Here is a 13,041-nt window from a genome sequence, read left to right on the forward strand (position 1 = left end):
TGTGTGTGCGTGTGTGTGTGTTCTCCACGTTTTGATAGTATCGATCCGCACCCGCTGTGAGTCCGCGAAATGGGGACTATACCAGAGACGACTTTGGCCATGGGCGAAAGTTTGGGCGATAACTTTGAATGTCCGTCGCAACGCTTCGCAGTATTCTATGACATCTTAACATGCACAGGGTGTTCTTTTCTTTTCATTAGCTATACATAATTCTTTATCAAAAGGCTCTGAAGGTAGAGAACGCAGCGTCTATGGGGAGGCGTTCCTGGACGAGGTGGGCATATGTAGCCGCGAAAAACGTTGGAATCGGAAGATTAGTTTTAAAAATTCGTATATTACCTTTTTTTATTAGAACGTTAAGGCCCCCCCCCCCCAGTTGTATATATGCCAGACTTTAAGATCAGTCATATTTTAACGCACCTACACGCAGGAAATATCGAAACCCAGCTCGCGCGCATGGCGCGTCTCGTACCGCCCCGCTATCATATCGGATAACATCAAACGGATATCAGATTCTCCCCGTGACGGAAAGCGCAATGAAGTTTGAAACCGAACGTCATAGCCACGCGCGGCTGTTATACGGCACGTTTTGCTTGGGAAGCACCTACCACGATGTGCCGCTTCAGTATTTGCCGCGGCGGCATGCTGTCAGTGAAACTTCGCCATTCTTCACGGTACGTTTCCGTCTGGCACAGCAGCGGGGCACTATGGGTTTCGATACTGCCTGGATTGGCTGTTGAAATTCGATTATAAACATCTTGATAATTAGGGGCGATTTTCCAACATTTTTAAGAAAATGGGGGGGGGGGGGTGCCTTATAATGTGACTGCCTCGAAATTTGTCATGTAAACAGTTGCCCTAAGGGATGTGGTGCAAACAGTTGGCACATTTTTGTTAATTAGTCTTTCCGGCACTCACGTTATTAGCGGCAAAGTATGTCCGCCTACTAGGCACTCATCTGCGAAGACGCCACGTTCGCCAAACTTTCACAGACGTTTTTACAACAAGAAATCTGCATAGGCTATTAATCACGCGTTGGCTTTCATAGGGAACCACATTGTACATTCAGAGTGATCACGCTAGCTTACGTGGAGTCACAGTATACACGGAGTGGACTCTCAAAGATGTGACTAATATTTTTTTTCGTTCCTTTTGCTTTTTCTGCAAGCTAAATCTAGGTTCAAGCACGGGTACAGAGATGTATCACTGTGGCGTCTCTGTCCAGGTGGCCTACGGCGTCTTCCTCAAGTGCACCTCCGTAGTCGCCATATTCGTGCTTATGAACACCATCGGCCTCATCGTGTTCCAGGGCGACTCACAACCAGGGAGGCAAATGGCGTTGGCGCTCACCAACGCCTCCCACATAGATACTGAAATTTTCTGAAACCGTGTAATGTTCAACGTATATTGTTCTATTCTCTCCCGTTTTTTTGTTTGTTACTTTTATTTTTATATGCGCTATAACAGGTTTTGTTTTACCTTTTATTTATAATCACACTTCTGGCTGTTTCGCTGTGATTCATCTTTACATTTTATCGCGCGTTGTAGTAACAAATGCTCTTTTGTGCTTATTGACTCTTGACATTGTAGTACCTCGTTGTGCATTGCACTGTTCGCTATGGCGATCCGCCTAGCTATTAGCGCTGAACTGTATTTGTGCTGTCCACTAGTAGCTCATGCCTCTATGTGTTATGATACGGAGTGCCAAGGACCTTTGTGTTGATATGTACCTCGTTACGGTCGCGGGTGTTGGCATGATTTTGTGAACGCTGCGCCTTTGAATACGGAAGTGTTCAGATCCATTCAACCTCGGCGCCAGAACAATGCATTACGTTCGCCTTAGCAGACTGACGAACGTCAAGTCGACAGTGGCCTGGTCAACAGAAGTGGGAAGCAGCCGTTCATCGCCGTTGAATGACACTGCTCCGAGAAAGAGGGCGAATAATGTCTGTCTTTTTTTTCATCTGGAACCCTGTTCGGTGCGCATAATACAGATGTATGCACGAAATATTTTAACGATAAATTTCGTACTAGGCTACGCAAAGATGCGAAATTCCCAACACCAATACTTCAAAATATCATACTCCAGAATTTCTGCGCACAATGCTTCATTTTCCTTTCTTTTTTTGCCAGGAATTTACTGCAGAGCATCAGCTGCTCAACAAACTGATCGCAGTGTTTAGCTGTCTCTCCTCTTCGAAATCTCTGAAGTGCAGAGTGTTATTAAACTTTAGTTGTATGTCCGCGTTTATGGTAAAGCAAACGAAGGCTGCTTAGTCGAGCAGTCCTTTAGTGGATCGTCCGAATTATTTGTATTTAATAACGAGCCAACAAACAATGCCACGAAAGACAGCATGAGGGAAATTATTTGCAGTTCTTAATTTATGAATAAATGAAAGTGGATGCAAAGAAAAATAATTGGCCGCCGGTGCGACACGTACCCATGTCTTCGCATTACGCGTGCGATGCTCTTGCCGGCGCTGTTTCTCCATCCACGTTCTGGGGATACTCCAGAAGTGCGAGAGAACGCTTTGAAGCGTTGGGGATAACCCAGAAAGTGGATGGAGAAACGACGCCGTGGTAGCTCAGTTGGTAAGAGCATCGCACGCATAATGCGAAGACGTGGCTACGTGTCACACCGGCGGCCAGTTATCTTTTTTTTTCATCCGCGTTCATTTTCCTTTATTCATAAAATTTTTACTTCAATTGAGAACTACAAATAATTTCACCTATGCTGTCCTGTACAGTACCCAGAGGAGCCACGATACCTCCATACGGAGCAGTAATGAACAGGTTACAGAGACTCCTATAACTAGCGACTAGGCAAGAAGGGCCTTGCAAGACGTGAAACGGGGAAAAGCGGCAGAAGAAGATGGAACAACCGTCGTTTTAATCAAAGATGGAGGATAAATAATGCTTGGAGAACTGGCGGCTCTATATACGAACTGTCTATAGACTTCAAGGGTCCCAGAGAACTGCAATAATGCAAACTGTATTACAAATCCACAAAAAAGGCGTTAATGAATTCAAAAATTATAGGCCAATTCGCTTACTTCCAGGGTTATACGAAATATTCACCATAGTGATTTTCAATGCAGTAAGGGCAACACTGGACTTTAGTCAACTAAGTGAACAGGCTGGCTTCGGGAAGGGATACTCAACGATGGATCACATTCATGTCATCAATAAGGTAATCAAGAAATCTGCAGAGTACAATCAGCCTCTCTATATGGCTTTCATAGATTACATAAAGGCATTTGATTCAATAGTGGTACCGGCAGTCATGGAAGCATTACGTAATCAAGGACTACAGGACGCTTACGTAAATATATCTACAGAGATTCCACAGCTACCTTAATTCTCCACGAGAGAGAGAGAGAGAGAGAAGGGAAGGCAGGGTGGTTAACCAGACTGAGTCTCGTTTGCTAGCCTACACGTGGGGAGGGGAATGGGGAGTGAAAGAGAGAGAGAAAGCACGAGTCTATACCGCACTTTCACATGCACCAAGGTGTAGGATGTCTATAGTCTGGCACTCAAGTCTGTTGCCTTCAGGTAGAAAAGTAGGAAGATACCTATAAAGAAAGGGGTCAGACAAGGAGACACAATCTCCCCAATGCTATTTACAGCGTGCTTGGAAGTATTCAAGCTATTAAACTAGGAAGGCTTAGGAATAAGGTTCGACAGCGAATATCTCGGCAACTTTCGATTCGCAGATGACATTGTCCTGTTCAGCAACACTGGGGACGAGTTATAACAAATGATTGAGGACCTTAACGGAGAGGGTGTAAGAGTGGGGTTGACGATTAATATGTAGAAGACAAAGATAATGATCAATAGCCGTGCAAGGATCACCAGTCAGCCTATGAAGGAGTACATTTACCTAGTTCAATTACTGAAGACGAAGAAGACGAGTTCTTGATCAGCTGCTAGTCCTGCTTCGCTCTGGTTTTTTCGGTTAAATTTGTGCGTACCGTCGCCCCCGTGGCGGGTACGATATCAAAAGCAATGACGGACGTTCCGCCTCTGCCGCCAAGGTTGGGGGCTGACATCCAAGCTGCAAGTCGGTCTGCTGCGCTCGACCACCTCAACGCGACTCTGCCACGGTCTTCGAGCTGCTCAGACGTTGACGACATGGATTCTGACGGCGGATATACCGAGGTCACAAATCGTCGGTTGAAGAGGAAACTTCGTAGGACATCAAGCGTGAGTGAGCTTAACTACAATAAGCCGCCCACACAGCAAGCGTACACAATCGCCTACATCCCCGTCGCTGCTACAGGCAACCTCAATTCCCTCAATAGGCAAACTCTCACTGCCTATCTCGAGAGGCTGGCTCCAGGGCAAATCAGAGAGGTCCGAATTAATCCCAGAAGAAACATACTTACTGTTGATGTGACTACACGAACCAGCCTCGACATCTTGAAAGCTGTAACTGAGCTAGGAAATATACTTGTCCGCTCATTCATCGTACATGGAGGCAGCACCACCGCCGGTGTTATCTACGATGTCGATACAGATATTAATAATGACGATCTCCCGACGCTAATCTCATCAACCGTCCATATCACAGACATACACCGTCTTGGACGGTCGAGGTGCATAAAACTCATTTTTGAGGGAGAGACCTTACCAACACATGTAAAAGTGGGTTATGTGCGCCATCCTGTCCGTCCATACATCCCTAGGCCCGTTACAATGCCAGAAAATCGGGCATGTAAGTGCTGTGTGCGTGAACAAGATGACATGTCCGCGCTGTGGTGGTGATCACGATCAGTTGACGTGTGCTGGCTCTGACTTGAAGTGCCCTAACTGCGATGGGCCACACGAGGCAACGTCGAAGGACTGTCCAAAATTAAAGACTGAAATGTCCGTGCTAAGGAAAATGGTACGAGATCGATCTACACACAGAGAAGCTGCTACCAAGGTCCACCGCCGCCAGAGGCGCTCACGTAATCGCAGAAGGAGATCAGCATCGACAACAGGACAACCTGTACTCCAGGAAAAGTCGTCGCGCGCTCATGCTAGTCCTCAAACGTCACAGGCACCTATAACCACGTCTACTCTTCTAAACACCAAGGACACTACAATATGGCCTTCCCTGCCATCTCGGAGTACAGAAGTGCAGCCGCAACGCCAGCGTGACCATGAACCTTCCTCGTCGGATAGGCAAATCAAGGCAATGCTTGCACAGTTGATTCGTTCCTTGCGAATGCTGCTCATCGGAGTTAAGACGCCCGTTGCCAAGGCTGCGGTGCAAATTCTCGACGCACTAGAACCAGTGCTTGCTGCTGTATAAAGGCTCGTAAACGCCATGGCATCATCAACTTCAAGGTTGTCACTACAGGAAAGGATAAGCGGTTCCGTAATATTCCAGTAGAACGCACGAGGTCTACGGGGTCGCCTGGGAGATTTTAAACAGAGAGTGCTCAAGCATCGGTTTCCAGTTATCGTCATATGCGAGCCGAATATGACATCGCCATTTAGACTCTCTGGCTATGAACACTTCGCGTCTGGGACAAGTGGAAATACTAGCAAAGTTTTACTATGTGTGCGATGTGACCTCACGTATTCGCTAAACCAAGTTCCGGTGCATAACAGCAACGAGTACATCTCTATAACACTGAAGCTCAAGCGCCGGATAATCTCGATCATCGGTGGCTATATTTCTCCCAGGGGAAGATTTGACTCTGGACACCTGAAACTTGTTCTTGACTCTTGCCAAGGACCTCATATTATTGTAGGCGATTTCAACGCGCACCACCATCTTTGGGGTAGTAGCATCACAAACCTTCGAGGAAGACAACTTCTTAACTTCACAAGCAGCAATGATCTTGAGATCCTGAACGATGGCTCACCAACATTTCTTCGTGGCACGACGTACAGCAGCTGTCTCGATTTAGCTATCGCTTCACGATGCCTTTCGTCTTCTGCTGCCTGGTGCACAGATGCTGAAACGTATGGTAGTGATCACCTACCTACTTATGTACAACTGAGGTGGTTTACAAGACTTCCAAGTTCTCATACGCGACGCACTGACTGGGATGCGTTTCAGAACAAGCTAGAAGAATCTTGCAACTGTGTAATTTCACCGAAAGAGATTGAAGAGCGCATTAGAGCAGCAATGCACGCAACAACACGCATCATCGAAACTTCAAATTCAAGAACATCCGTTGACGTTATATATGAAGAGCTGCGGGCAGTCCGACGTCGCGCCGAGAGGAAATACAGGCGAACTAAATTGATATCAGACTTGAGGACGTCACGCAGTGTGCAAAAGAAAATTCAAAGATACTTAGACAAGCTCGACAGACAACGTTGGAGGTCATTTTGCACCAGCCTGGACCCAAGAAAACCGTTGTCCACAATATGGCATGTTGTACGAGCACTACCATCTCCTCCACAACAGCTACGTCCCTTCCGAGCTTTGGCTATCATCCAGACGCGCAGTGAGAAGGAAATCGCGGAAGATTTCTGTATGCACCTCTCTGGATCTACAACATCGGTAGGTTCAGTGCTCAGGTGTGCTCCTCCAACAATGGACGATCGCCTCGACCTCCCATTCACGCTGCAAGAGCTACGTGCAGCGATTTCCTCCTCAAGACACTCAAGTGCGCCTGGTCCTGATGGCATTACCTATTCTACCTTGCGCCATCTAGGCCCTCGAGCGACTGAAGAGCTCCTGGCTTTATACAATCTCTCGTGGTCCTCGGGAACTGTGCCTGCGCATTGGAAGACAAGCAAAATTGTGGCATTATTGAAACCAGGGAAGACACCCCATGCTATGCTTTCCTACAGACCTGTGGCGCTGGCCAGTTGCATAGGTAAAACCATGGAACGCATGGTTTTGACGCGCCTGGAGTGGTTTTTGGAGAAGCGTAATATATATCCAGACACAATGACAGGTTTCCGAAAGGGTACGTCGTCAATCGACAGCGTCATTGACCTAGTAACAACTGTTGAACATCAGAAACGTCGCCGTCGATTAACGGCTGCTGTCTTTCTAGATATCAAGGGTGCTTTTGACAACGTTCTCCATGATGCAATTTTAAATGCCCTAGAAGAATGTGGCGTCGGGGGACGTATGCATCAATGGATAGCCAGCTATCTTCAAGAGAGAACGATATTCATGACAACTCCAGACGGGGAAACAAAGAACCACCCCGTCTATCGTGGAGTGCCTCAAGGAGGTGTATTGAGCCCAACCTTATTTAATATCGTTCTCATCGGACTGGTCAAAGAACACGCAGGCGCAGTCTCGGTCTCTGTGTATGCAGACGACATCTGTATATGGACCACGAGCTTAACGCGCTTACAAGTGCAAACGAAGCTGCAGCGCGCGGTGTCAATAACGTCGACATACCTAAACAGTCGCGGACTGCAGCTCTCACCGGAAAAAAGTGCAACCATGGCATTTACACGAAAGTCAATGGCCTGCTGCCCCGTTATGATTGATGGGAAGATTATACCTTCAGTAACCCACTACAAGTTTCTCGGAGTCATCATCGACCGTGACTTATCTTGGTCGAAGCACCTCTCAGGATTAAGAAAAAAGCTAGACAGCTTTACTCAGATCATTCGACATATGTCTGGAAAATCATGGGGGCCATCCAAGTCATCTCTTCTGCAGCTCTACCAGGCACTTTTTGTTGGCTACTTCCGCTACAGTGCGCCTGTACTTTCTCGGGTTAGTACAACTGCTGTACGCACACTTGAAAGTGCTCAGGCTCGCGCATTGAGAATTTGCCTAGGACTACCACGATGTGCGTCTACTTGGGGCACTATTGCAGAGGCACGTGCGTGGCCAGCTCGAGTTTATCTGCAACATGAGCCTTTGCGTGTGCATCTAAGGGTACTGACTAGACACAGGAACCATCCACTCACGAACGTCACAAGCGTACGGCCTGTGTCCGCCTACTCAGAAGCCGTGTTGTCGCAGCAAGACTTATTGCCGTCGGACTTCGAACCGTATGACATACCCGAAGTTCCACTCTGGACAATGGCAAAGCCAACGGTGAGGCTCTCAATCCCTGGAATAACGAAAAAGTCGAAGATGCCGCTTGCTGGCCTCAAGCATTTTACGCTATCATACATTACTTACATGTATGGATATTACGAACATATCTTTACAGATGGTTCTGTGACACAGACCTCTTCCGCAGCAGCCTACACTGTGCCAGGAATGGGGATCGCACAACGGTTCAAGATAGGACACAGGACGTCGTCTACAGCAGCTGAGTTGACCGGAGTTCGAGAAGCAGTTCGCTGCATACTGCAACAAAGTCTCGAGAAGTGGACAGTGTTCTGCGACTCAAAACCAGCACTGCAACTCATCAGCAATTATATGAGTGACAGAACCGCATATAGTCCCCTGGTTTATGACATCATGTATCTGCTTGCTGAGGCGTCTCATTCCGGACATACTCAGATCATTCGACATATGTCTGGAAAATCATGGGGGCCATCCAAGTCATCTCTTCTGCAGCTCTACCAGGCACTTTTTGTTGGCTACTTCCGCTACAGTGCGCCTGTACTTTCTCGGGTTAGTACAACTGCTGTACGCACACTTGAAAGTGCTCAGGCTCGCGCATTGAGAATTTGCCTAGGACTACCACGATGTGCGTCTACTTGGGGCTGCAGTGGATTCCTGGCCATTGTGGAATAGCTGGAAACGAACAGGCTGACGCAGAAGCAAAACAGGCGCACACTGACGGAACTATTATACAAATTCATTTTTCCCGGTATGACATTAACGCCTTGCTCCATACCTCCCTTAAAACTACTACGGCGCAACATTGGGACAACCCCGAACATCGACAAGAGCGCCTCCATAGACTTGACGCTGGATTACAATTCCGGCATCCACTTCGGTTGCGGAGAAGCCAGGAAACGCTCATTCATCGATTACGGCTGGGTGTGGCATACACCAATCGATACCTTCACAAGATTGGACAAACAGGGGACCCTGAATGTAGCGTCTGTCACACTCTCGAGACAATAGCTCACGTACTTTGCGTGTGCCCTCAATATGCGGCCGAACGACGAAAACTCAAATCTACAGTTGACAGCTTGGACTCCCGCCCCTTTTCAGAAGAAAAGCTTTTGGGCGCGTGGAGGAGTGTTGACTGTGCCCAACGTGCCATAAAAGCACTTTTGAACTTTTTAAGTGAGACTGGTTTAGACTATCGCCTCTAGAAGCTGTGAGACGTGTAGTCAGTGCGAAATGTGTTTGCGCAAAAACTTTTTGTGGCAAGATTACTTTTTGTATGGACAAGATTACTCTTAGTGTATTGCGTCGCCAGTGCGCATCCGCATATTGGACAACGTGTATATAGTATCTCATTGTACCATATCATAATCATCCGCCACCTACCTTTCCCTGTATTTCCCACTTCCCCATTCCCCAGTGAGGAGTAGCAGGCTAGAGACACGCTCTCCAGGCCGACCTCTCCTCCTTTCTCTCCATTAAAATCTACTCCTCCTCCTCCTAGTTCAATTACTCACAGGGGACCCTGATCATGAGAAGAAAATTTACAGAAGAATGAAAATGGGTTGTAGGGCATTCGGCAGGCATTGTCAGCTACTGAGTGGAAGCTTACCATTATAATTGAAAAGGAAAGTGTACAATCGGTGCATTTTACTGGTGCTGACATATGGGGCAGAGAATGACGAAGGAGCTTAAGAACAAGTTAAGGAAGGCGCAAAGAGCGACACAGAAAGAGAGCCCTTTTGATCAGAGAGCAAACGGTTATAGACGATATTCTAATTGACTTTAAGAAAAAAAATGGAGCTGGGCAGGGCATGTAATACGTAGGTTAAATAACCGGTGGACCATGTGGGTTACAGAATGTGTGAGAAGAAAAGCGCGGTCGAGGACGGCAGAAGACTAGATGGGGTGGTGAAATGAGGAAATTCGCGGGTGCTAGGCGTAATCGGTCGGCGCAGAACAGGGATAATTGGAGATCGCAGGGAGAGACCTTCGTTCTGCAGTAAATATAAAAGAGGTTGATGATATATATATATATATATATATATATATATATATATATATATATATATATATATATATATATATATATATATATATATATATATATATATATATATATATATATATAAAGTGAGAGTCTGCCGTGATCCTTTAGTTGAACGTAGTTGCAAGGAACCGGGAGCACCTCTCTATGATTGGTAAAAACGCTGCAAAAGGTGTTTATAATTGAGTTTCCGCGTAACAGAATTTTTCTCATATTTTCTTGTATATTTTCTCGTATATTCAAATTACAATCGAACGCTATCATGCCTGTACGTTGTGTGTGAGTCGTACTTCGCCATTTTTCTGACGCATTTTACTTTGAGAAAATCAATTATTTCAGTAACGTCTCTTCGCTACACGGAGGGCCTGCGTGGTTCAGTATGCTTGCTAAGGAATGATTTTTCGCTCACAGGACGGTCGGCGCCGACGCCGGACGCCAGCGTTGGGTTTTCTGCGACACGGGGCGCTTAAGGCTTTCCCGCTAAACTGCGGCAGAGACACTGAAAACTGCGATCGTGTGCGGAAGCATTGTAGTCGCTCTGGTGAAATGTTTTCGCTTAGGTATTCGTCCACATGTCGTCTTGGACATTATAAGCTTGCACGGCGTTCCTTTTGAGACGTGATGGCGGTGATACATCTCATTTTATACACTCGTGATTTGGCGTCGAGAGTGTTGTTTCCTGTCACGCATGTGGCCTCCTGCCCACTATGCAGGGTTGGCCAAGAAATGGATACGCGGAGCGCAGCGGTGCCATTTCGGTGCCATTTCGCATTGAAGGATCCTTAGCGCGCGATAGAAGGCGATGACGACGGTGACCCGCACACCATCAAAAGTGTTGTGTGAGCTTTCGCATACACGGATGACACGATGCTGGGTTGTGTAGGACACCGAGAAATTTAACGTCAATCCGAGCATTTCTTTTCTTTTTTTGTCCTTTGTGCCATTGGTCATTTTTGGCACCTTGTTTTGGTTACGCCGCCACCGACTTTTCGCTAAATTGGGCATATAATTACATCGAATTGAAAAAGTCAGTCTAAAGAACGTGCGTTATACTTCTCTTATCAGATGTGGTCTTATAAGTGCCTCCGAGGTCGTCGCTCTCATATTTCGTTATCTTTCGGTTCTTCTCTGGTGTAACGGTTCTTCTCTGATTTGTAACGCAGTTTGTTTACGAATTTTCGGGAGGTTTCGAGCCGCACAGGAGGGCTTGTGACACTCTCAACGACACTCTCAACAGATCTTGTACTCGGCACAGGGCATTAAATTTAAGCTCCCCAGCCGGAAATTTGTAAATAGTTGCTACGCAGAACAATGAACGACTCGTTTTGGAGCGGGTGAAGTTTGGCGGACTAGACTCGCACTTTTTTCTCGCCTTAACTTGGGGTGCCACAACCTTTTCTCGGACCAGTACCGACACTCCCCGTAAACCTAACGTTTCAAAGTCCGGACGTATTAGGGAACAGTAGAGGGAAGAGGTGGGGGAAAAGGGGGATAAGAGTCTGCCGACTGTCGCATCACTCCGGGACAACAAGCTGAAAAACCCTTTTTTAAACGCAGCAAAAAATTAGGCCTACACTTGAAAGTACAACACAGTTTGTACTTCCGCACTGACGTATTGGGCACTGTTAGATACGGGACCTTTTCCTGGGCCTCCTTCGAGTTCACCAGACCACATCGAATCGCACCACAGCTAATTAAGGAGCGCAGAAGCACATCTACCCCGTTCCCGAGGCGCGGCACGTGCAAACGAGTTGGCGTCCCCCACCTCGTGCGCCGCAGGTGGAGCTATTCACTGCTTGACTCTTCCCGAAAGTGTAGCGAGAGCCTGGCACTGTTACAGGTAACGTGGGTCCCGAGGCAAGACGGCTGTAATGCACCGTGAAGCCCTGGCAGCAATCTCCCCCGTCCGCCTTTGTGACGGTAGTTGCAGGCCAGCAAGGCCTACTATTGGCCGAAAATGACGACACCTGAGCGGGCTCGCCGATTGGCCGAAAATGGCGTCACCTGAGCGGGCTCGCCGATTGGCCGAACGTGACGTGACTTCCAGTCACCAAAGGGCTTAAAAGCCAGAGGCCGGGAGCAGCAAGGGAGAATTCCTTCATTCATCTCCTTCGAGTTTCTTGCCACGTGCCGCAGCGTCCTAGTTGCTGCCGGCCCGTAATGACTTTAAGACTGTTAATTTCGTTATACTCTCACCGTAAATAATGTAAATAAACCTTCAGTTTTTCATCCCGACGTCCTCCTCAACCTCGGCCAACTCCCGCACCCAACGGCAAGGTCCAATATCTGGGGGACAGCAATTGGGATTGTCCTCCAGATCCAACAGCGCGCTCATTCGGGCACACTATAAGCTTAGCCAAATAAACAGTATTTTGAATCGCGACTTCTTTTTGTCGGATTTGCCATTACAAGTAATTTTCAGCAGGTGATGGGAAACGAGATTTATCTCGCTTCTCACTACTGGAGCGTCATTCGAATAACCCCCACCGTAGGTTAACCGATCACGTACTGAATATGCGCTGCAGCGGGAAAGAGAATAATAAAGGTATAGCGATAAATCACGTACTGAATATGCGCTGCAGTGGGAAAGAGAATAATAATAAAGGTATAGCGATAAATTATGATGATGAGGCGCATGTGACAAATTTTACGTAGACCAGTCTTGCACACAAAAGAAAAAAAAAAGAAAAATCAAGTCACGTGACATCTATGTTATGCTTCGCATTACAAATTACGTAGATATCAATTCGACTTGACTTTGCCTGAACCTACAGAGATTAGTATTCCTGAATAAAGAGAGAAAGAGAGATATATAACACGAGTGTTTTTGTTTATTACTGTTTGCAGTTCGACAGCGTAAAATCTTGGCTGGACGGTGCTCGTTGCGCATTGACGACTACTGCGTATAGTAAAAACATCACTCTGTCAAGCTTCCACTTGTCCTTTTTTAGGTTAGCTTTTATGTGATGTCGATTATGTATTCGCATCGGTCTATAGCTGTCCAGTCAAC

General features: G+C 46.9%; 1 protein-coding gene across 6 annotated transcripts in view; it reads left to right on the top strand.

The window, feature by feature from the left end:
* LOC142576046 (Na(+)/citrate cotransporter-like) overlaps positions 1-12,526 on the top strand; it is a 41,663-nt gene extending 29,137 nt beyond the window's left edge. For 5 of the 6 annotated variants that reach the window (XM_075685954.1, XM_075685952.1, XM_075685956.1 and 2 more), the window contains one exon: positions 1,226-2,417. In XM_075685954.1, coding sequence (XP_075542069.1) covers positions 1,226-1,384 — 159 coding nt within the window. In that variant the 3' untranslated portion in view covers positions 1,385-2,417. Of the gene's footprint in view, positions 1-1,225; positions 2,418-11,871 lie in introns of those variants that run through there. The other variant, XM_075685953.1, reaches the window with a different exon arrangement.
* Positions 12,527-13,041: the final 515 nt, after the last annotated feature.

The sequence above is a fragment of the Dermacentor variabilis genome, chromosome 3 (assembly GCF_050947875.1).
Source record: "Dermacentor variabilis isolate Ectoservices chromosome 3, ASM5094787v1, whole genome shotgun sequence".
Taxonomy (NCBI): domain Eukaryota; kingdom Metazoa; phylum Arthropoda; class Arachnida; order Ixodida; family Ixodidae; genus Dermacentor; species Dermacentor variabilis.